The sequence below is a fragment of the Saimiri boliviensis genome, chromosome 21 (genome assembly GCF_048565385.1).
Source record: "Saimiri boliviensis isolate mSaiBol1 chromosome 21, mSaiBol1.pri, whole genome shotgun sequence".
NCBI classification, from domain to species: Eukaryota; Metazoa; Chordata; class Mammalia; order Primates; family Cebidae; genus Saimiri; species Saimiri boliviensis.
The window spans coordinates 31,137,020-31,157,409 of record NC_133469.1 but is presented as its reverse complement, the minus strand read 5'-3'; the positions used below and the strand labels follow the sequence as shown (position 1 = coordinate 31,157,409).

At 47.1% G+C, this 20,390-nt stretch overlaps 2 protein-coding genes across 9 annotated transcripts in view; one reads left to right on the top strand and one right to left on the bottom strand.

The window, feature by feature from the left end:
* Nucleotides 1-762: 762 nt before the first annotated feature.
* Nucleotides 763-11,697, bottom strand: HSCB (HscB mitochondrial iron-sulfur cluster cochaperone). 4 transcript variants are annotated; one of them, XM_074391312.1, is made up of 7 exons: nt 11,398-11,633; nt 9,135-9,231; nt 8,271-8,360; nt 6,341-6,485; nt 3,746-3,793; nt 1,796-2,217; nt 763-898 (listed from the first exon to the last, which is right to left on the bottom strand). In XM_074391312.1, exons 1-6 carry the CDS (start codon nt 11,631-11,633, stop codon nt 1,835-1,837), a joined length of 999 nt encoding a protein of 332 aa, XP_074247413.1. In that variant the 3' UTR covers nt 763-898; nt 1,796-1,834. The 4 variants fall into 4 exon arrangements, with proteins under 4 accessions (XP_074247413.1, XP_039318274.1, XP_039318275.1 ...); XM_039462340.2 differs by lacking the exon at nt 1,796-2,217; XM_039462341.2 differs by lacking the exons at nt 1,796-2,217; nt 3,746-3,793.
* CHEK2 (checkpoint kinase 2) overlaps nt 11,649-20,390 on the top strand; it is a 54,073-nt gene continuing 45,331 nt past the window's right edge. Inside the window, exons 1-2 of one of the 5 annotated variants that reach the window (XM_074391311.1) lie at nt 11,649-11,960; nt 14,489-14,617. The gene's annotated coding sequence lies outside the window, so the exon portion shown is untranslated. Of the gene's footprint in view, nt 11,961-14,392; nt 14,618-20,390 lie in introns of all 5 variants that reach the window. The other 4 variants (XM_039462338.2, XM_039462339.2, XM_074391310.1 and 1 more) reach the window with 4 other exon arrangements.

The following is a 20,390-nucleotide window of genomic DNA, read 5'->3' as shown; positions in this document are numbered from 1 at the left end:
GGGCTTGTCTGCTGAAGCTCTGCCACTGGGGGATCAGGGACAATGGCGAATGCAGGCAGGGGGTGGGAGATATCAGACGGGGCAGGCAGGACTTCAGACTTTCAGGCTCCAGGTTTCCATATGGAGACCTGACACAACCCAGACCATATAGTCCAGCGTCCCCAGCCTTTTGGTCATCAGGGAGTGGTTTCATGGAAGACTGTTTTTCCATGGATGGGAACGGTGGGGGAGGATGGTTTTGGAATGAAGCTATTCCAGCTCAGATCATCAGGCATTAGTTGTCACGAGGAGCATGTAACTTAGATCCCTCACATGCACAGTTCACAATAGGGTTCATGTTCCTATGAGAATCTGAGGGCACAGCGGATCTCACAGGAGGTGGAGCTTAGGCGGTAATGCTCGCTTGCTTGCTCACCTGCCACTCAACTACTGCTGCGTGGCCCAGTTCCTAACAGGTTGGAGACTCCTAATATAGTCCACAAAGCTGAAAATATTCACTACCAGGCCCTTTGCAGAAAAAAGTTTTTGGATCCCTCTTCGTAGGGCCTCAGACTGGCCCCATCTCTACCTCTTCATCCATTAGCCTACACTAGGGTCATGTATCAAGTATCAGATGAAGAACTGATCACCCAAGCTCTTGACTAGGCTGTTTCTTCCCACAGGACAAACATTCCCATCCATTAATGCTTGAACCACAGGCTTAATTAAGACAATATAAATGGTTAAACCTTATCTATTCCCAATTAGCAGAAGCCAGAAAAGAAATATACAATAACTTTATTTTTCAAACTTTGAACTATTAACAATTAGAGTGGAATCTTCTTTAACTTGATCTTTTCTTCTATATTTGAAAAGTATCTCATCTTTGTCAAAATTTCCTTGGCTTCTTCAAAGTCATCTGAAAGAGACAGAGACACGGAAGTCAGGCTTCAGAATAGAACCAACTCTGATGACTAGGGAAGCCATATGTAAGTGGAGTTCTGTGGTCTGGAGGGCCCATTAAAAACAAAACAAAACAAAAAAAAAAAACAGAGAAATGTAGATTCTTTTTATTTATTTTTCTTTTCTTTCTTTTTTTTTTTTTGAGATGGAGTTTTGCTCCTGTTACCCAGGCTGGAGTGCAATGGCACGATCTCGGCTCAACGCAACCTCTGCCTCCTGGGTTCAGGCAATTCTCCTGTCTCAGCCTCCCGAGTAGCTGGGATTACAGGCACGCACCACCATGCCCAGCTAATTTTTTGCATTTTTAGTAGAGACGAGGTTTCACCTTGTTGACCAGGATGGTCTCGATCTCTTGACCTTGTGATCCACCCGCCTCGGCCTCCCAAAGTGCTGGGATTACAGGCGTGAGCCACCACGCCCGGCCTTTTTTTTTTTTTTTTAAATTGTGTAAGTTAATACTAAAAGAAATGTAGATTCTTTTAATTTTTTTAAAAAATAAGATGGGGTTTCATTAAGATGGCCAGGCTGGTCTTGAACTCCTGACCTCAGGTGATCCACCTACTTCGGCCTGCCAAAGTGCTAGGATTACAGGCGTGAGCCACCGCACCTGAAAGGTGGATCCTTTTTTTTTTTTTTTTTTGAGATGGAGTTTTGCTCGTTACGCAGGCTGGAGTGCAATGGCACGATCTCGGCTCACCGCAACCTCCGCCTCCTGGGTTCAGGTGGTTCTCCTGTCTCAGCCTCCTGAGTAGCTGGGATTACAGGCACACGCCACCATGCTCAGCTAATTTTTGGTATTTTTAGTAGAGACGGGGTTTCACCATGTTCACCAGGATGGCCTTGATCTCCTGACCTCGTGATCCACCCGCCTCGGCCTTCCAAAGTGCTGGGATTACAGGCATGAGCCACTGCGCCCGGCCGAAATGTAGATTCTTAAAGGCATTCCTTTTTTTTCTTTTTTCTTTTCTTTTTTTTTTTTTTTTTGAGACGGAGTTTCGCTCTTGTTACCCAGGTTGGAGTGCAATGGCGCGATCTCGGCCCACCGCAACCTCCGCCTCCTAGGTTCAGGCAATTCTCCTGCCTCAGCCTCCTGAGTAGCTGGGATTACAGGCACGTGCCACCATGCCCAGCTGATTTTTTGTATTTTTAGTAGAGACGGGGTTTCACCATGTTGACCAGGATGGTCTCGATCTCTTGACCTCGTGATCCACCCGCCTCGGCCTCCCAAAGTGGTGGGATTACAGGCTTCAGCCACCGCGCCCGGCAAAGGCATTCCTTAAAGGCAGAAATGTAGATTCATAAGTATTTCATATCTCTCCATATACCTATCATAGGAGGATACATAATAGCTAGTTATCGAATGAATGGCTATGCCTCAATGCTTGAATTTCTTTCCTTATTTAAGAAAGTTAGGCCGGGTGCGGTGGCTCAAGCCTGTAATCCCAGCACTTTGAGGCCGAGGCGAGTGGATCACGACGTCAAGGGATCAAGACCATCCCGGTGAACATGGTGAAACCCCGTCTCTACTAAAAATACAAAAAAAATTAGCTGGGCATGGTGGCGCGTGCCTGTAATCCCAGCTACTCAGGAGGCTGAGGCAGGAGAATTGCCTGAACCCAGGAGGCGGAGGTTGCGGTGAGCCGAGATCGCGACATTGCACTCCAGCCTGGGTAACAAGAGTGAAACTCCATTTCAAAAAAAAAAAAAAAAAAGAGGCCGGGCGCGGTGGCTCAAGCTTGTAATCCCAGCACTTTGGGAGGCCGAGGCGGGCGGATCACGAGGTCGAGAGATCTAGACCATCCTGGTCAACATGGTGAAACCCCGTCTCTACTAAAAATACAAAAAATTAGCTGGGCATGGTGGTGCATGCCTGTAATCCCAGCTACTCAGGAGGCTGAGGCAGGAGAATTGCCTGAACCCAGGAGGCGGAGGTTGCGGTGAGCCGAGATCGCGCCATTGCACTCCAGCCTGGGTAACAAGAGTGAAACTCCATTTCAAAAAAAAAAAAAAAAAAAAAAGAGGCCGGGCGCGGTGGCTCAAGCTTGTAATCCCAGCACTTTGGGAGGCCGAGGCGGGCGGATCACGAGGTTGAGAGATCTAGACCATCCTGGTCAACATGGTGAAACCCCGTCTCTACTAAAAATACAAAAAATTAGCTGGGCATGGTGGTGCGTGCCTGTAATCCCAGCTACTCAGGAGGCTGAGGCAGGAGAATTGCCTGAACCCAGGAGGCGGAGGTTGCGGTGACCCGAGATCGCGCCATTGCACTCCAGCCTGGGTAACAAGAGCAAAACTCCGTCTCAAAAAAAAAAAAAAAAAAAAAAAAAAGAAAGTTGGCCGGGCACGGTGGCTCACGCCTGTAATCCAAGCACTTTGGAGACCAAAGCGGGCGGATCACCTGAGGTTGGGAGTTCAAGACCAGCCTGACCAACATGGTGAAACTCCATCTTTTTTTTTTTTTTTTTGAGACAAGAGTTTTGCCCGTGTTACCCAGGCTGGAGTGCAATGGCGCGATCTCGGCTCACCACAACCTCTGCCTCCTGGGTTCAGGCAATTCTCCTGCCTCAGCTTCCTGAGCAGCTGGGATTACAGGCATGTGCCACCATGCCCAGCTAATTTTTTGTATTTTTGGTAGAGACGGGGTTTCACCATGTTGACCAGGATGGTCTCGATCTCTTGACCTCGTGATCCACTCGCCTCGGCCTCCCAAAGTGCTAGGATTACAGGCTTGAGCCACCGTGCCCGGCTGAAACTCCATCTTTATTAAAAAAAGAAAAACAAAGTCAAGAAAAGAAGAAAGTACCTTGTTCAAAAGCACTGCTCACATTGTCAGTAAGTTCTTTCTGTTTTGCTGAAAGAGAAAACCAATCTCTTAATTTTTCCACTGAAATAGACTCATAATATGAAGACAATACTTTGTAATCTTGCTGGTTTGAACAAAACAAAGAAGGAAGTTTGGATTCAAGAGTAAGCCTTCATAACCTTTGTCTCTCTATGTACCATGACAGCAGCTGCTGTTTAGCACAACTTTGGTTGACCCTACTAACAATGTTTTTCTACCTATGACAGGTCTGAGGAGCAATCACCAAGACTTATAAAATGGCTATAGAATCATTAAAAAAAAAAAAACAAAAAAAAGAAGTTGCCGGGCGCGGTGGCTCAAGCCTGTAATCCCAGCACTTTGGGAGGCCGAGGCGGGTGGATCATGAGGTCAAGAGATCGAGACCATCCCGGTTAACATGGTGAAACCCTGTTTCTACTAAAAATACAAAAAAAAAAATTAGCTGGGCATGGTGGCACGTGCCTGTAATCCCAGCTACTCAGGAGGCTGAGGCAGGAGAATTGCTTGAACCCAGGAGGCGGAGGTTGCGGTGAGCTGAGATCGCGCCATTGCACTCCAGCCTGGGTAACAAGAGCGAAACTCTGTCTCAGAAAAAAAAAAAGAAGGACAAGGATATGCTTTGATTATCTCCATGAAACAGTCTGAGTCTTCAAGATTTCAGCAAGGGAACATTCTGGGAACGCCTATGAGTAAAGCACAACAAAGTGTTTCCAGCAACCACCTGCAAACTGTATAGCCTTTCAGGAAAATGAAAACATTTATGTTATGTTGTGTCATAAGAGAGAAGATGCCAAAGAAAATAAAGAAGCAGGGCTGGGCGTGGTGGCTCAAGCCTGTTATCCCAGCACTTTGGGAGGCCGAGGCAGGTGGATCACGAGGTCAAGAGATCGAGAGCATCCTGGTCAACATGATGAAACCTCGTCTCTACTAAAAATACAAAAAATTAGCTGGGCATGGTGGCGCGTGCCTGTAATCCCAGCTACTCAGGAGGCTGAGGTAGGAGAATTGCCTGAACCCGGGAGGCGGAGGTTGTGGTGAGCCGAGATCGCGCCATTGCACTCCAGCCTGGGTAATGAGAGCGAAACTCCGTTTCAAAAAAAAAAAAAAGCAGCAGCTATCTCATATTTCTCATTTGTTAGAAAATGAGGACTTTTCCAACAGTTGCACTTTCCAGACATAAATAGTACCAGTCATTTATATGGTGTCTTCTTTCGAAGCACTGTCACATACACTATATCCCCAAGGTAGGCAATGACAGGTATTGAGGAAATTAATAGAAGAGCTGGAAACAGAATCCAAGTCACTTGACTCCTGGTCCAGTGTGGTCCAGTGTTTGAAACTCACCTCTCAGGTAGCAATGTGGTGTCCACTTAAGAACGGACTAGGAACCTGGAGGTTCTTAAGCCCTGACCCTAAAATTAACTAGCTGTATGCCCTTGAACATTTATTTTACCTGGGCTGTAGCAGGTACCTTAAGGAAAAAATTTAGGAATTAATCTAAATTAAGTTTAGTGAATTGCTCAAAGTCAAATGTTTACTATACGGCTGGAGTAAGCGTTTTTTGTATTTATTTATTTATTTTTTTAGTAGAGACGAGGTTTTACCATGTTGGTCAGGCTGTTCTCGAACTCCTGACCTTGTGATCCACCCGCCTCAGCCTTCCAGGTGTGAGCCACCGTGCCCAGGCTTTTTTTTTTTTTAAAGGTAGTCAAGTGAAAGAGTGGGAGGTTTTTTGTATTTTTATTTTTGTATATATATGTATTTTGAGATGGAGTTTCACTTGTTGCCAAGGTTGGAGTGCAATGGCACGATCTCAGCTCACTGCAACCTCCGCCTCCCAGGTACAAACAGTTCTCCTGCCTTACCCTGTGGAGTTGCTGGGATTACAGGCACGCCAGGCTAATTCTGTATTTTTAGTGCAGATGGGGTTTCGCCATGTTGGTCAGGCTGCTTTTGAACTCCTGACCTCAGGTGATCCACCCATCGACGCCTCCCAAAGTGCTGGGATTACAGGCATGAGAAAAGCATCTGGCCCAGGCTGGAGTACAGTGGCCCAATCTCAGCTCACTGCAACCTCCACCTCTCAGGTTTAAGCGATTCTCCTACCTTAGCCTCCCAAGTAGCTGGGATTACAGTTATGTGCCACCATGCCTGGCTAGTTTTCTATTTTTTTTTTTTTTTTGAGACGGAGTTTCGCTCTTGTTACCCAGGCTGGAGTGCAATGGCACGATCTCGGCTCACCGCAACCTCTGCCTCCTGGGTTCAGGCAATTCTCCTGCCTCAGCCTCCTGAGTAGCTGGGACAACAGGCATGTGCCACCATGCTCGGCTAACTTTTGTATTTTTAGTAGAGACAGGGTTTCACCATGTTGACCAGGATGGTCTCAAACTTCCAACCTCAGGTGAACACTCGCCTTAGCCTCCCAAAGTGCTGGGATTACAGGCGTAAGCCACTGCACCTGGCCCATTATGTACTCTTTACATTCATTTTTCACTTATCCTTGGACAAGTATTCATAATAGCAATGAAATATAGTCAGTGCTGTTTTATCTTTCACCTCTGACAATGGATTCAATCTCTTTCATGGCAGCTTCACTTTCAGCTTCTGCGAGCTTCTCATTGATTTCCATTATTTCCATCAGGAATTGCATGTCCATTTCATAATCTGTCCTTTCAGGAATCTCTATTCCACGGAGCTTTAGCTATTGGGGCAGAAAGTAAGAAAAATAAGTTGAAGAAACTATGGGCAGAATAATGTAAATCCTACTCATCCCTTAGGAAATAATACCACTCAGATAAAACTGGAACTGTCCCAATAATGAAGGAGGTTAGACTTGTTAAAAGCTTGGACTGGGCCGGGCGCGGTGGCTCACGCCTGTAATCCCAGCACTTTGGGAAGCCGAGGCGGGTGGATCACGAGGTCAAGAGATTGAGACCATCCTGGTCAACAGGGTGAAACCCAGTCTCTACTAAAAATACAAAAAATTAGCTGGGCATGGTGGCGCGTGCCTGTAATCCCAGCTACTCAGGAGGCTGAGGCAGAAGAATTGCCTGAACCCAGGAGGCGGAGGTTGCAGTGAGCCGAGATCGCGCCATTGCACTACAGTCTGGGTAACAAGAGCGAAACTCCGTCTCAAAAAAAAAAAAAAAAAGCTTGGACTGAAACAGAAATGCTGGGATGGAATTCCCACTTATGCTACGTGAAACTGTGTGACCTTGGCCTGACCTTGGGGTAGTCATGCCTCTACTCAGAGGTTGAACTAGATGTTTGTAAAGATTCTATTCAATTCTAAGATTTTCTAGAGGCTAAGATACTCTTGAGAGGAAAAAAAAAGCAAACCAGAAAAATCACTTTTTTTTTTTTTTTTTTTTGAGACGGAGTTTTGCTCTTGTTACCCAGACTGGAGTGCAATGGCGCGATCTCGGCTCACCGCAACCTCCGCCTCCCGGGTTCAGGCAATTCTCCTGCCTCAGCCTCCTGGGTAGCTGGGATTACAGGCACGTGCCACCATGCCCAGCTAATTTTTTGTATTTTTAGTAGAGACGGGGTTTCACCATGTTGACCAGGATGGTCTCGATCTCTCGACCTCGTGATCCACCCGCCTCGGCCTCCCAAAGTGCTGGGATTACAAGCTTGAGCCACCGCGCCCGGCCTTTTTTTTTTTTTGAGACAGAGTCTCACTCTGTCGCCAGGTGCCAGGCTGGAGTACAGTGGCACAATCTCGGCTCACTGCAACCTCCACCTCCTGGGTTCAGGCAATTCTCCTGCCTCAGCCTCCCGAGTAGCTGGGACTACAGATGTGCACCACCATGCCCAGCTAATTTTCATATTTTATTAGAGACGGGGTTTCACCATGTTGACCAGGATGGTCTTGATCTCTTGACCTCGTGATCCACCCGCCTTGGCCTCCCAAAGTGCTGGGATTACAGGCGTGAGCCACCATGCCCGGCCAAATCACTCTTAACTAAAAGTTACCATCATCAAATCGAAATTCATAAAAAAAAAATAGATAGAAGATCACAATTTAAAAACTGCAGGTGAGGCAAGTAATATATTCACAGAGAATATTCAGAGAAAATTTTATTTGTGCTTTGAGGCTAAATATCATTGGGTCCCTGGACTTTTTTTTTTTTTTCGAGAGGGTGCAGTGGTACAATCATAGCTGATTATAGCCTTAACCTCCAAGCTTCAAGTGATCCTCCTGCCTCAGCTTCCAGAGGAGCTGGGACTACAGGTGTGTGCCACCATGCCCAGCTAATTTTTGTATTTTTGTGTAGAGATGAGAGGTCTTCTTGTGTTGCCCAAGTCCTGAACTCCTGGGCTCAAGTGATTTGACCACCTCAATCTCCTAAAGTGCTAGGATTACAGATATGAGCCACCATGCCCGACCTCAAGCACTCTTCTGCTGAATCAAGGGGACACAGCTGTCCTATGCTATAATGGACATCAGGATGTCATGCAGAGAAGGGTTGGGAAATCACCTTACAAGGTACAGTCCTCTGCTCAGGGGGGACAGCAGGGTCTTATAGGCATCGTTCACCAGGGTTGAATGCTTCTCCGAGAAGTCTTTTTCAGTCTGTTAGTGGAGATGAAGATACTATTACCATCTAAATCACAAAGTCTTTTTTCTTTTATTTTTTTTTGAGACAGTTTCGCTCTTGTTACCCAGGCTGGAGTGCAATGGCGCAATCTCGGCTGACCACAACCTCTGCCTCCTGGGTTCAAGCAATTCTCCTGCCTCAGCCTCCTGAGTAGCTGGGATTACAGGCACGTGCCACCATGCCCAGCTAATTTTTTGTATTTTTAGTAGAGATGGGGTTTCACCATGTTGACCAGGATGGTCTCGATCTCTTGACCTCGTGATCCACCCACCTCTGCCTCCCAAAGTGCTGGGATTACAGGCTTGAGACACCGTGCCTGGCCCTTAATTTTTGTATTTTTAGTAGACACAGGGTTTCGCCATGTTAGCCAGGCTAGTCTCGAACTCCCGACTTCAAGTGATCTGCCTGCCTTGGCCTCCCAAAGTGCTGGGATTACAGACATAAGCCACTGCGCCCAGCCCACAAAATTTTATAATATGCTGATAGGCAGGCACCTAAGGAAGTGATTAAGTAGAGCTGGTGTGGGATTAGGTGTCTTTATATTCAGCCGATAAGTTTTAAGTTATCTGGGAAATCAGACAAAAGCTGTGAGTGAATGAGAGCTCTGGGTCTGGCAGGCTGGGTCAGACTGCCATGGGCAGATGGAGCTGATTTTCCAGCTCCGTCCCTGATAATCACATAGCCACAAGACCACTGCTACCTGGTATGCACACATATTTGGGGATTATTGGGGTTGGCCAATAAGCTACCTGAGACCTCTGGCTGAAGAAATCTGGGTGGACAAGACGCTGCAGTTGCTGGTACCTGTGCTGGAGCTTCACAGTATCAACTCGGAAGGAACAGTTGCTGGAAGGAAATTGGGAGATGAAATTTATGCGCCAAATTTTAAAGATTTGTCTACCATGAGCCTGGTTCTTGCTCTTAGGGGGAAGATGCACTAAACATATAAACAGATAATTTCAAAAAGTGGTAGGTGCTATGAAGGGACACAGAACAGAGTCAGAGAGGGTAGCAGATATAGTGGACAAAGAGATGGCATTAAGCTGAAATTGGAATGATGATGAGTAATCAAAGATCAGAACAAGGAATCATCCAGGTAGAATTCCAAGAGCAAGGACCTAGAGGTGAGAGCAAGATGGGGATGCTGAGGAACTTAAAGATCAGTGTTATTGCAGCTCTTCACACATGTTCAGTGACTGGTGGGGGCAGATCCCATAGTTAAGGGATTCCTAAATTACACAGACAAAGATTCTTTGCTTGGCCAAACTTGTCAGATTTGTGGACCTTCTCCTAGGCCCAGCTGTGTGCTCTCTTGTATAATCCAGTTTTGGCAAAGAACCTTGCTAAATCAGTTTAGCTACAATCCTCAATCCTCATATTTTGTCATCCTAGATCTCTGATTAGATTCTTCATCCTCTACCATCTTCCAGGAAGTGTCTGAGCACCCTGGCCTGTCTTTAGCAAGGATCCTGTTAGGTCGGTTAAGTCCGAATCCCGCTTACTCTGCTTCTTGGCTACAAATTCCCTCCTGGGCATGCTGTTTTTGGAGTTGGGACCAATCTCTCTCCCCCACTGCAAGACCGTATTGCAGTGGTCCCTCTACAAGATGGTCTTGAAGAAACTCTTCCTTCGGTGCTTGAACTAGTGTTACTGAATAATTTTTTTTTTTTTTAAATACCACCCTATCTTTCCATAGTTCAGTTCCCTTTATCCCTGTCTCCCAGTTTATTTTAATCCAACCCCTTTCACTTTCTTTCTTTTTTTTTTTTTTGAGGCGGAGTTTCGCTCTTGTTACCCAGGCTGGAGTGCAATGGCGCGATCTCGGCTCACCGCAACCTCCGCCTCCCGGGTTCAGGCAATTCTCCTGCCTCAGCCTCCTGAGTAGCTGGGATTACAGGCACGCGCCACCACGCCCAGCTATTTTTTTTGTATTCTTAATAGAGACGGGGTTTCACCATGTTGACCAGGATGGTCTCGATCTCTTGACCTCGTGATCCACCCGCCTCGGCCTCCCAAAGTGCTGGGATTACAGGCTTGAGCCACCGTGCCCGGCTCCCCTTTCACTTTCTACTCCCAAAATCTGTCCTATTTCCTTACCAGTTCAGCTGTGTCCACACTGCCCCATCTCTCCAAGATCCTCAGCTTCAGGGGAAAAAAAACCCATGTATTGGACTCTCTCCCTCCAATTCTCACTTTTCCCTTAGGCCTCGCCCACAATATTAAGCTTTTCATGCTTTACTCCCCAATCTTGACCACACTTCTGCAGTCCTTTTTTTTCTTTTTTTGAGATGGGAGTCTCACTCTGTTGCCAGGGTGGAGTGCAGTAGCGCCATCTCAGCTCACTCCAATCTGCCTCCCGGGTTCAAACCATTCTCCTGCCTCAGCCTCCCGAGTAGCTGGGATTACAGGCGCGCACCATCACACCCAGCTAATTTTTTGTATTTTTAGTAGAGATGGGGTTTCACCATGTTGACCAGGATGGTCTTGAACTCCTGATCTCAGGTAATCCGCCCGTCTCGGCCTCCCAAAGTGCTGGGATGACAGGCGCGAGCCACCGCGCCCGGCCTGCAGTTCTTTCTTAAAAACATCAACCCAACTTTAAACCTTCCAGACACTATCATTCAAGTCTTCCAGTCTCCCAAGTCTTCCTGGCCCTCAAGTACCCTTTCCTCAAACTCCGCCCCTCGACTTCTCCTGCGCTTTCTCGTCGGTTCCGCCCCTCAAATCTCCCTCCACGGTAGCCTCGGCCCCACTCTTTCCTCTCACTTCAGTGCCCGCCCCTCCAGTCCCGTTCCTCTCCCTTCTCCACACCTCCACGCTGCATCCCTCAGTCCCGCCTCTCAATTTCCTCCTGAGAAATCAAGACACTTCTCTAACGCCTGCTCTCCAACCTCCGCCCCCCCTATGAGTTCCGCCTTCTCTTCCGCAAGCCAGCTCCGCCCTCCCCTCTCGCAGGCCAGCCCCGCGACGTCTCTCTCGCTCAGGCAGGTTTTCCGAAACCGTCGCTCGTACCAGTCCATGAGGCTGAAGTAGTCTCGAGTGGGGTCAGGTGCCTGCAGCGCTCGGCACTGTGGGCAGAAGAACCCGTTCTCCCGCCCAGGGCCCCCTGGGCTGCCGCAGTTCCAACAGCTGGGCGAATTGCTTCCCGCCTGCGACGCAGCATCGCAGCTTAGCGGTCTCCTTCCGGGAATCCCTGTCGGCCAGAACCCCCACACCCGGAGCAAAGCCCCAGCTCTCCGCCGCCACATCTGGCCGGCGACCTATCTAGCGGCGGTCACTCACCGGGAAAAGCAGAGAGAGTGGCCAACCAGACTAATGCTGCTGATTGGCTGGGGAGTCGAGGGGGCGGGATCAACCTAGGGGAACCTGGGTTCTGAGTTCCGCTCTGCCTTCTAAACTACAACTCCCAGGAAGCATTGAGGCGACGCCTGACGTCCACATCTGCTGCTTCTCATTGGTCCGGCGGCAGGGGAGGGCGTTTTGATTGGCTGAGGGTGGAGTTTGTATCTGCAGGTTTAGCGCCACTCAGCTGGCTGAGGCTGCGGAGAGTGTGGGGCTCCAGGTGGGCTCACGCGGTGAGTCATATGGGGAACCTCTGTTGGGTGTTAGGTGGTTCGAATCCCATCCTCAGCGTTTTGTGCGAGGGGAGTCTCCTGAGCTTCGCTTTGTTTGTATTTTTGAGCTGAAGGGGGAGTGTGTGGGCGACTCTCTTCCTTTTTAGCAGATCATCCTCGAGGTGAAGTTTACTTCCCGTGTTACTTGCAAGCTGAAACAGGCCTGAACGTACAGGATAAGAAGGAACAGAGTTGTGTTCTTCAATATCAGAACGAAGTTACTTTGTAAAAAGTTCTACAGATGTTTGTATTCATTGCCATTCTTTAGGTTCAATATCTAAAATACTTAGAGAGAGACCAGTCTTAGCTACTGGGCGCTGCAGGAACTGGAAACGCACTGAGCTGTGTAGGATGATGTTCTGCAAGTGTCCCTAAGTGTATGGGATGGGGTGGCCAGGAGTGGGTAGGAGGACATCAGTCCTCCTTCGGACTCAGGTTTTCTAGTTGAAAAAAAGATGGTATTTCACTTGTAAGTCCTCTCGATTTTTTTTTTTAAATTATTTATTTGTGATATAAAATATACATATATGATTTGCCATTTGTACCATTTTAAAGTATACAGTTCAGTGATGATAAGCACATATTATTTTCTTTTTCTTTTTCTTTTTTGAGACAGAGTTTTGCTCTTATTGCCCAGGCTGGAGTGCAATAGCGCAATCTCGGCCCACCGCAACCTCTGTCTCCTGGGTTCAAGCGATTCTCCTGCTTCAGCCTCCCTAGTAGCTGGGATTACAAGCATTTGACACCACAGCTGGCTAATTTTGTATTTTTAGTAGAGACGGGGTTTCTCCATGTTGGTCAGGCTGATCTTAAACTCCCGACCTCAGGTGACCCTCCTGCCTCGGCCTCCCAAAGTGATGAGATTGCTCCACCTAAGCTGGAGTGCAGTGGTGCGATCTTAGCTTACTGCAACCTCCGTCTTCTGGGTTCAAGCAGTTCTCGTGTCTCAGCCTCCCAGGTAACTGGACTACAGGCACGAGCCACCATGCCCAGCTAATTTGTATTTTTTTTTGAGACAGAGTTTCGCTCTTGTTACCCAGGCTGGAGTGCAGTGGCGCGATCTCGGCTCACCGCAACCTCTGCCTCCTGGGTTCAGGCAATTCTCCTGCCTCAGCCTCCTGAGTAGCTGGGATTACAGGCATGTGCCACCATGCCCAGCTACTTTTTTTTTTTTGTATTTTTAGTAGAGACGGGGTTTCATCATGTTGACCAGGATGGTCTCGATCTCTCGACCTCGTGATCCACCCGCCTCGGCCTCCCAAAGTGCTGGGATTACAGGCTTGAGCCACCGCACCCGGCCTAATTTGTATTTTTAGTAGAGATGCAGTTTGGCCATATTGGCCAGGCTGGTCTTGAACTCTTGACCTCATGTGATCCACCTGCCTCAGCCTCCCAAAGTGCTGGGATTACAGATATGTCCGCCTGCCTCGGCCTTCCAAAGTGCCGGGATTACGGAAGTGAGCCACCGTGCCCGGCCTGCCCATGTCTTAGATTGGATTATTTGTCTTTTTGCAGTTGAGTTATTTCATCTCCTTATACATTCTGGTTATTCATCTCTTGTCAGATAGCTAGTTTCCCAATGTTTTTTCCCATTCTGTGGGTTGTCTCTTCACTTTGTTGATTGTTTCCTTTGCTATGCAGAAGCTTTTTAGCTTGATGAAATCCCAGTTGTCTGTTTTGCTTTAGTTGCCTGTGCTTTTGAGGTGTTGTGCAAAAAACCTGAGCTCAGACAATGTCCTGAAGCACTTCTCCAGTGTTTTTTTTTGAGACGGAGTTTCGCTCTTGTTACCCAGGCTGGAATGCAATGGCGCGATCTCGGCTCACCACAACCTCAGCCTCCTGGGTTCAGGCAATTCTCCTGCCTCAGCCTCCTGAGTAGCTGGGATTACAGGCATGCGCCACCATGCCCAGCTAATTTTTTGTGTTTTTTGTAGAGACGGGGTTTCACCATGTTGACCAGGATGGTCTTGATCTCTTGACCTCGTGATCCACCCGCTTCGGCCTCCCAAAGTGCTGGGATTACAGGCGTAAGCCACCGTGCCCAGACCTTTTTTTTTTTTTTTAAAGATGGGGTTTTACCATGATGGCCAGGCTGGTTTTGAACTCCTGACCTCAGGTGATCCACCCACCTCGGCTTCCCAAAGTGCTAGGATTACAGGGGTGAGCCACCATGCCCGGCCTCTCCAGTGTTTTCTTCTAGTAGTTTTATAGGTTTTGGGACTGGGCTTCTGTTTATAGTCCTGGAGTTTTGCTTCCCTCACTTTGGCTTTTCACTCACTACTCTGCATGGCTTTCCAATAATAATATCTCCCAGATAGCAAGTACGGGTGGGTGTGGGGAGTATTACATGCATCACTTCACTTAATCCTCACCATCTGTCTACTTTTTTTCAGATGAGAAAACAGGCTTAGAGAAGTTGTGATCTACCTGAAGTCATGCACAGTTTGATTCAAGTGTCTGATCTGCTTGTCTCTAATCTCTCATAGCAGCTTGTTGACAGATTTTCGCCAGTTGTCCTGTCTTGCTCAAAAAGCTGTGGGGAAGACTCAGCCTGGCTGAGGTAGTATTAGACCAGCAGGCCCTGGAGCAGCTCATTCAGTTGTGGTATTGCCTTCCTGGTATGTTTTAAGGAAAACTCATCAGAACCTTTGTATCTTTTTTTTTTTTTCCCCCTTGAGACAGGGTCTTGCTCTGTTGCCCAGGCTGGAGTGCAGGCTCAATCACAGCTCACTGCAGCCTCAACCTCTTAGGCTCAAGTGATCCTCCCACCTCAGCCTTCCAAGTAGCTGGGATTACTGGTGTATACCACCATGCCCAGCTAATTTTTTGTGTTTTCTGTAGATACTGGGCCTTACCATGGTGCTAGGCTGGTCCCGAATTCCTGGGCTCGAGCCATTCCGCCTGCCTTGGCCTCCTAAAGTGCTGTGATTACAGGCATGAGCCACCACACCTGGCAGAACCTTTGTATCTTTAAAGCTTTGTAAATACAGTCAGCGTGGGTATCCTAGTCCCTCCTTATCAGTAATAGTAGTTCCAGTTACCAATGGTCAGCTGGGATCAGAAATATTAAGTGGAAAATTCAGAAGTTTTCATTTATTTATTTATTTATTTATTTTTGAGATGGAGTTTCGCTCTTGTTACCCAGGCTGGAGTGCAATGGCGTGATCTTGGCTCATCGCAACCTCCATCTCCTGGCTTCAAGCAATTCTCCTGCCTCAGCCTCCCGAGTAGCTGGGACTATAGGCACGTGCCACCATGCCCAGCTAATTTTTGTATTTTTAGTAGAGACGGCGTTTCACCATGTTGGCCAGGATGGTCTCGATCTCTTGACCTCGTGATCCACCCGTCTCAACCTCCCAAAGTGCTGGGATTACAGGCGTGAGCCACCGGGCCCGGCTCAGAAGTTTTCATAAGAAATATTCAATTCAGGGCCAGGCTTGGTGGCTCATGCCTATAATCCCAACAATTTGGGAGGCTGAGGTGGGTGGATCACCTGAGGTCAGGAGTTTGAGACCAGCCCGGCCAAAACAGTGAAACCCTGTCTGTACTAAAAGAAAGTATACAAATTAGCCAGGCATTGTGGTGTGTGCCTGTAATTCCAGCTACTTGGAAGGCTGAGGTAGGAGAATTGCTTGAATCCAGGAGATAGAGGTTGCAGTGAGCCAAGATCGCACCACTGCACTCCAATCTGGGTGACTGAGTGAGACTGTCTCAAAAAAGAAAAAAAAAAAAGTCTTAAATTATGTGGTTTTGCAATGCTTTTTTAAAGTCACCCTTATATTTAATAATGGCCCCAAAGCCAGAGATGCTGGCAGTTTGGATATTGCAAAGAGAAGCTGTAAAGTGTTTCCTTTAACGAAAGGGTGAAAGATCTCAACTTAATAAGGAAAGAGCTGGGCACGGTACCTCATGCCTATAATCCCAGCACTTTGAGAGACTGAGGTGGCTGGATCACCTGAGGTCTGGAGTTCGAAACCAGCCTAACCAACAAGGAGAAACCCTGTCTCTACTAAGAATACAAAATTAGCTGGACGTAGTGGCACATGCCTGTAATCTTAGCTACTCGGGAGCCTGAGGCAGGGGAATCACTTGAACATGGGAGGTGGAGGTTGCGGTGAGCCGAGTTCATGCCATTGCACTCCAGCAGGACGACAAGATCAAAACTCAATCTCAAAAAAAAAAAAAAAAAAGGGAGGAAAGAAAAGAATTGTATGCTGAGGCTGGTAACGTCTGTGGTAAGAACAATCTTCTATTTGTGAAGTTGTGAAGAAGGAAAAAGAAAGTTGTGCATAGTTTATATTCTCTATTATAGTAGAGACGGCGTTTCACCATGTTGGCCAGGATGGTCTCGATCTCTTGACCTCGTGATCCACCCGTCTCAACCTCCCAAAGTGCTGGGATTACAGGCTTGAGCCACCGCGCCTGGTGCAGCTACATAATTATAAGTAAACAATACTATTGTAGTCCCTACTATCAGAGGGGGAATAATTATAAGTTGGAAGAGAATGTCCTCTCCTCACACTTTTTTTTTGTTAATCTGATTAAGTCAGCAGTGGACATTACTCTGGTTTTACTGGTGGTTCTGCTGTATGAGTCTTGTTTTGTTTTCTGTTCTTTGGAGATAGGGTCTCACTCTGCCACCCAGGGTGGTGTGTAAGTGGTATGTTCATAGCTCACTGCAGTCTTTCCTGGGGTCAAACAGTCTTCCCACCTCACCTTCCCAAGTAGCTGAGGTCACAGCTGCATGCCACCATGCCTAATTTTCTTATTTTTTTGTGCAGAGGAGGTCCTACTATGTTGGCCAAGCTGGTATTGAACTTGTGGCCTCAAGTGATCCTCTTGCTTTGGCCCCCAAAGTGCTGGGATTATAGGTATGAGCCACTGCACCCAGCCTGTTATGAGAGCCTACCTGTCCATCAGGTTAATTCCTTTTTTGTTTTTATTTTTTATTTTTGAGATGGAGTCTTACTCTGTCTCCCAGGCTGGAGTACAGTGGCGCGATTTCGGCTTACTACAATCTCTACCACCTGGATTCAAGCAATTCTGCCTCAGCCGCCTGAGTAGCTGGGATTACAGGCGCCTGCTACTGCACCCGGCTAATTTTTGTTGTTTTAATAGAGATGAGGTTTCACCATCTTGGCCAGGCTGGTCTTGAACTCCTGACCTCATGATCCACCCACCTCAGTCTCCCAAAATGCTGGGATTACAGGGGTGAGCCACTGGGCTCAGCCCCAGCAGATTAATTCTAAGACAAGGTGGGGAGACTCTGTTATGGTCTCATTTATAAAAGAATGGTTCCTGCAAGTTTCCATCAAGGCTGGAAGGGCATTTAGGAGGCTGAAAAGATGAGCCCTATAGTTACTTAGCATCACAAAGGGATAGGTGGAGTTGTTTAGAACTGTCTTCCTTTGTGTTGTGCCTCATTAAGTAGTTGATTCCTTAGGTGACAGGGAATCTAGATTGAGCAAGCAGGTGTATTTCCCTTTAGGAGCAAGCCTGGGGGGAAAAGGGTACCAGTGACATTTTATTTAAATGGACCCTTTGAAGTAAGGCAGCAGGTTATTTTACAATTTCTTTTTGACTTCTACTCCAAGTCACCTCATTCTTTGTCTTCTTTCTCTTTCCAAAACCACAGATGCTCCTTAACTTTAATGACACTATGTCTAAATAAGCCCATTCTAAGTTAAAAATATTGTTAAATTGAAAATACATTTAATACACCTAACATACCAAACATAGTTTAGCGTAGTCTACTTTAAATGTGCTCATAATGTAGCAGGAAAGGCCGAAAAACAAACTTTTCAAACACCGAACTGGAAAGAAAGGGGTGATTTATTCAGCCTGGAGCAGCTGCTGCAGGGATGCCTAATAGCATAGTTGCCTAACAGCTGGGCTCCCCATCAGAGAAAATCCTTGCCCTTTTAAAGGCTTACAACTCTAGAAATTACATGTGAAAGGGTCTTGATCCATGAAGTAGGCATAAGGTATATGACTTAGTTGGGGTTTGATGGGGTGTAAGTAAAAACAATGCCGTCCAAAAAGATTCCTCCATACCAAGGCTGTGACCCTTTGGAGTGTGATTAAGGGTGGCACCTGGGTCTGCCAGCCTTTACTTCTACTAAAATGCAATGTAGAAGTCTAGGGGGAAGGGCACTTAGAAGCTTAAGAGCTTTAAGGGTCTCCTTCCTCAAGAACACTTACATTTGCCTACAGTTGGCCAAAATTATCTAACACAAAAATTCTTATTCTTCTTATTATTATTTTGTAGAGGTGGGGTCTCAAACACCTGCCCTCAAGCAATCCTTCCACTTCCGCCTCCCAAAGTTTTGGGATTACAGGTGTGAGTTGGTGTACCTAGCCTATTTTATTTTTTTATTTTATTTTGTTTTATTTATTTTTGAGATGAAGTCTTGCTCTTGTTGCCCATGCTGGAGTGCAGTGATGCGATCTTGGCTCATTGCAACCTTCACCTCCTGGGTTCAAGTGATTCTCCTGCCTCAGCCTCCTGAGTAGCTGGGATTACAGGCATGTGCCACCATGCCTAGCTAATTTTGTATTTTTAGTAGAGATGGGTTTTCTCCATATTGGTCAAGTTGGTCTTGAACTCCCAATCTCAGGTGATCCGCCCACCTGGGCCTCCCAAAGTGCTGGGATTACAGGTGTGAACCATCATGCCCAAGCAATTTTATCTGTTTATTTTGAGACAGGGTTTCACTCCTATTACCCAGACTGGAGTGCAGTGGCGCCATCTCAGCTCACTGCAACCTCCATCTCCTGGGCTCAAGCGATTCTCCTGTCTCAGCCTCCTGAGTAGCTGGGACTACAGGCGTATGCCCCCACACCCCAGTAATTTTTGTATTTTTAGTGGAGACAGGGTTTCGCTATGTTGACCTGGCTGGTCTTGAACTCCTGACCTCAGGTGATCTGCCTGCCTCGGCCTCTGAAAGTTCTGGGATTACAGGTGAGCCACTGCGCCCCGCCACCTGGCCTATTTTATTTTATTTTATTTTTTTTTTGAGGCGGAGTTTCGCTCTTGTTACCCAGGCTGGAGTGTAATGGCGCGATCTCCGCCTCCTGGGTTCAGGCAATTCTCCTGCCTCAGCCTCCTGAGTAGCTGGGATTACAGGCAGGTGCCACCATGCCCAGCTGATTTTTTGTATTTTTAGTACAAACGGGGTGTCACCATGTTGACCAGGATGGTCTCGATCTCTTGACCTCGTGATCCACCCGACTCAGCCTCCCAAAGTGCTGGGATTACAGGCTTGAGCCACCGTGCCCGGCCACCTGGCTTATTTTATAATAAGGCATTAAATACCTAATGTGATTCTGTACAGTTGAATACTGTACTGAAAGTGAAAGCCAGAATGATTGTGTAAGGACTTGGAGGAAGTAGATTTCTTTTGAATTGCTTTCACAGAAAGTCTATAAAATTTGTTCAATAGAAGCATCATTAAATTGACAACTATATATATGAAATTTAAATTTAGTGTTGAGTGTATCAATACATTTTTAATTTAGTTTTAATTTTAAAAATTTGGACAAGGCCGGGCGCAGTGGCTCACGCTTGTAATCCCAGCACTTTGGGAAGCCGAGGCAGGTGGATCACGAGGTCAAGAGATCGAGACCATCCTGGTCAACATGGTGAAACCCCGTCTCTACTAAAAATACAAAAAATCAGCTGGGCATGGTGGCAGGTGCCTGTAATCCCAGCTACTCAGGAGGCTGAGGCAGGAGAATTGCCTGAACCCAGGAGGCGGAGGTTGCAGTGAGCCGAGATCGCGCCATTGCACTCCAGCCTGGGTAACAAGAGCGAAACTCCGTCTCAAAAAAAAAAAAAAATTGGACAAATGAAAGCTTGTATGAGCCCCTCTAGCTCAATTTTATTGCTTTTTACTTATTTGTAATCTCCAAATAACTTGTTTTTCCCTTGTTGTGTATGGCTGTCCAACAAAAAAACTGATCTGGTGACCATGATCTGGTGAAAAGCTCAGCCCAGAACAACTATAGGTCTGGACTGTTAAGACTTTTAATTTTTGGAGAGCACATTTGCCCTGGGTTTTTTTTCCATTTTTTTCCTTCTTTTTTTTTTTTTTAAGACGGAGTTTCGCTCTTGTTACCCAGGCTGGAGTGCAATGGCGCGATCTCGGCTCACCGCAACCTCCGCCTCCTGGGTTCAGGCAATTCTCATGCCTCAGCCTCCTGAGTAGCTGGGATTACAGGCACATGCCACCATGCCCAGCTTATTTTTTTTGTATTTTTAATAGAGACGGGGTTTCACCACGTTGACCAGGATGGTCTCGATCTCTTGACCTTGTGATCCACCTGCCTCGGCCTCCCAAAGTGCTGGGATTACAGGCTTGAGCCACTGCACCCGGCCTTTTCTTTTGCTGT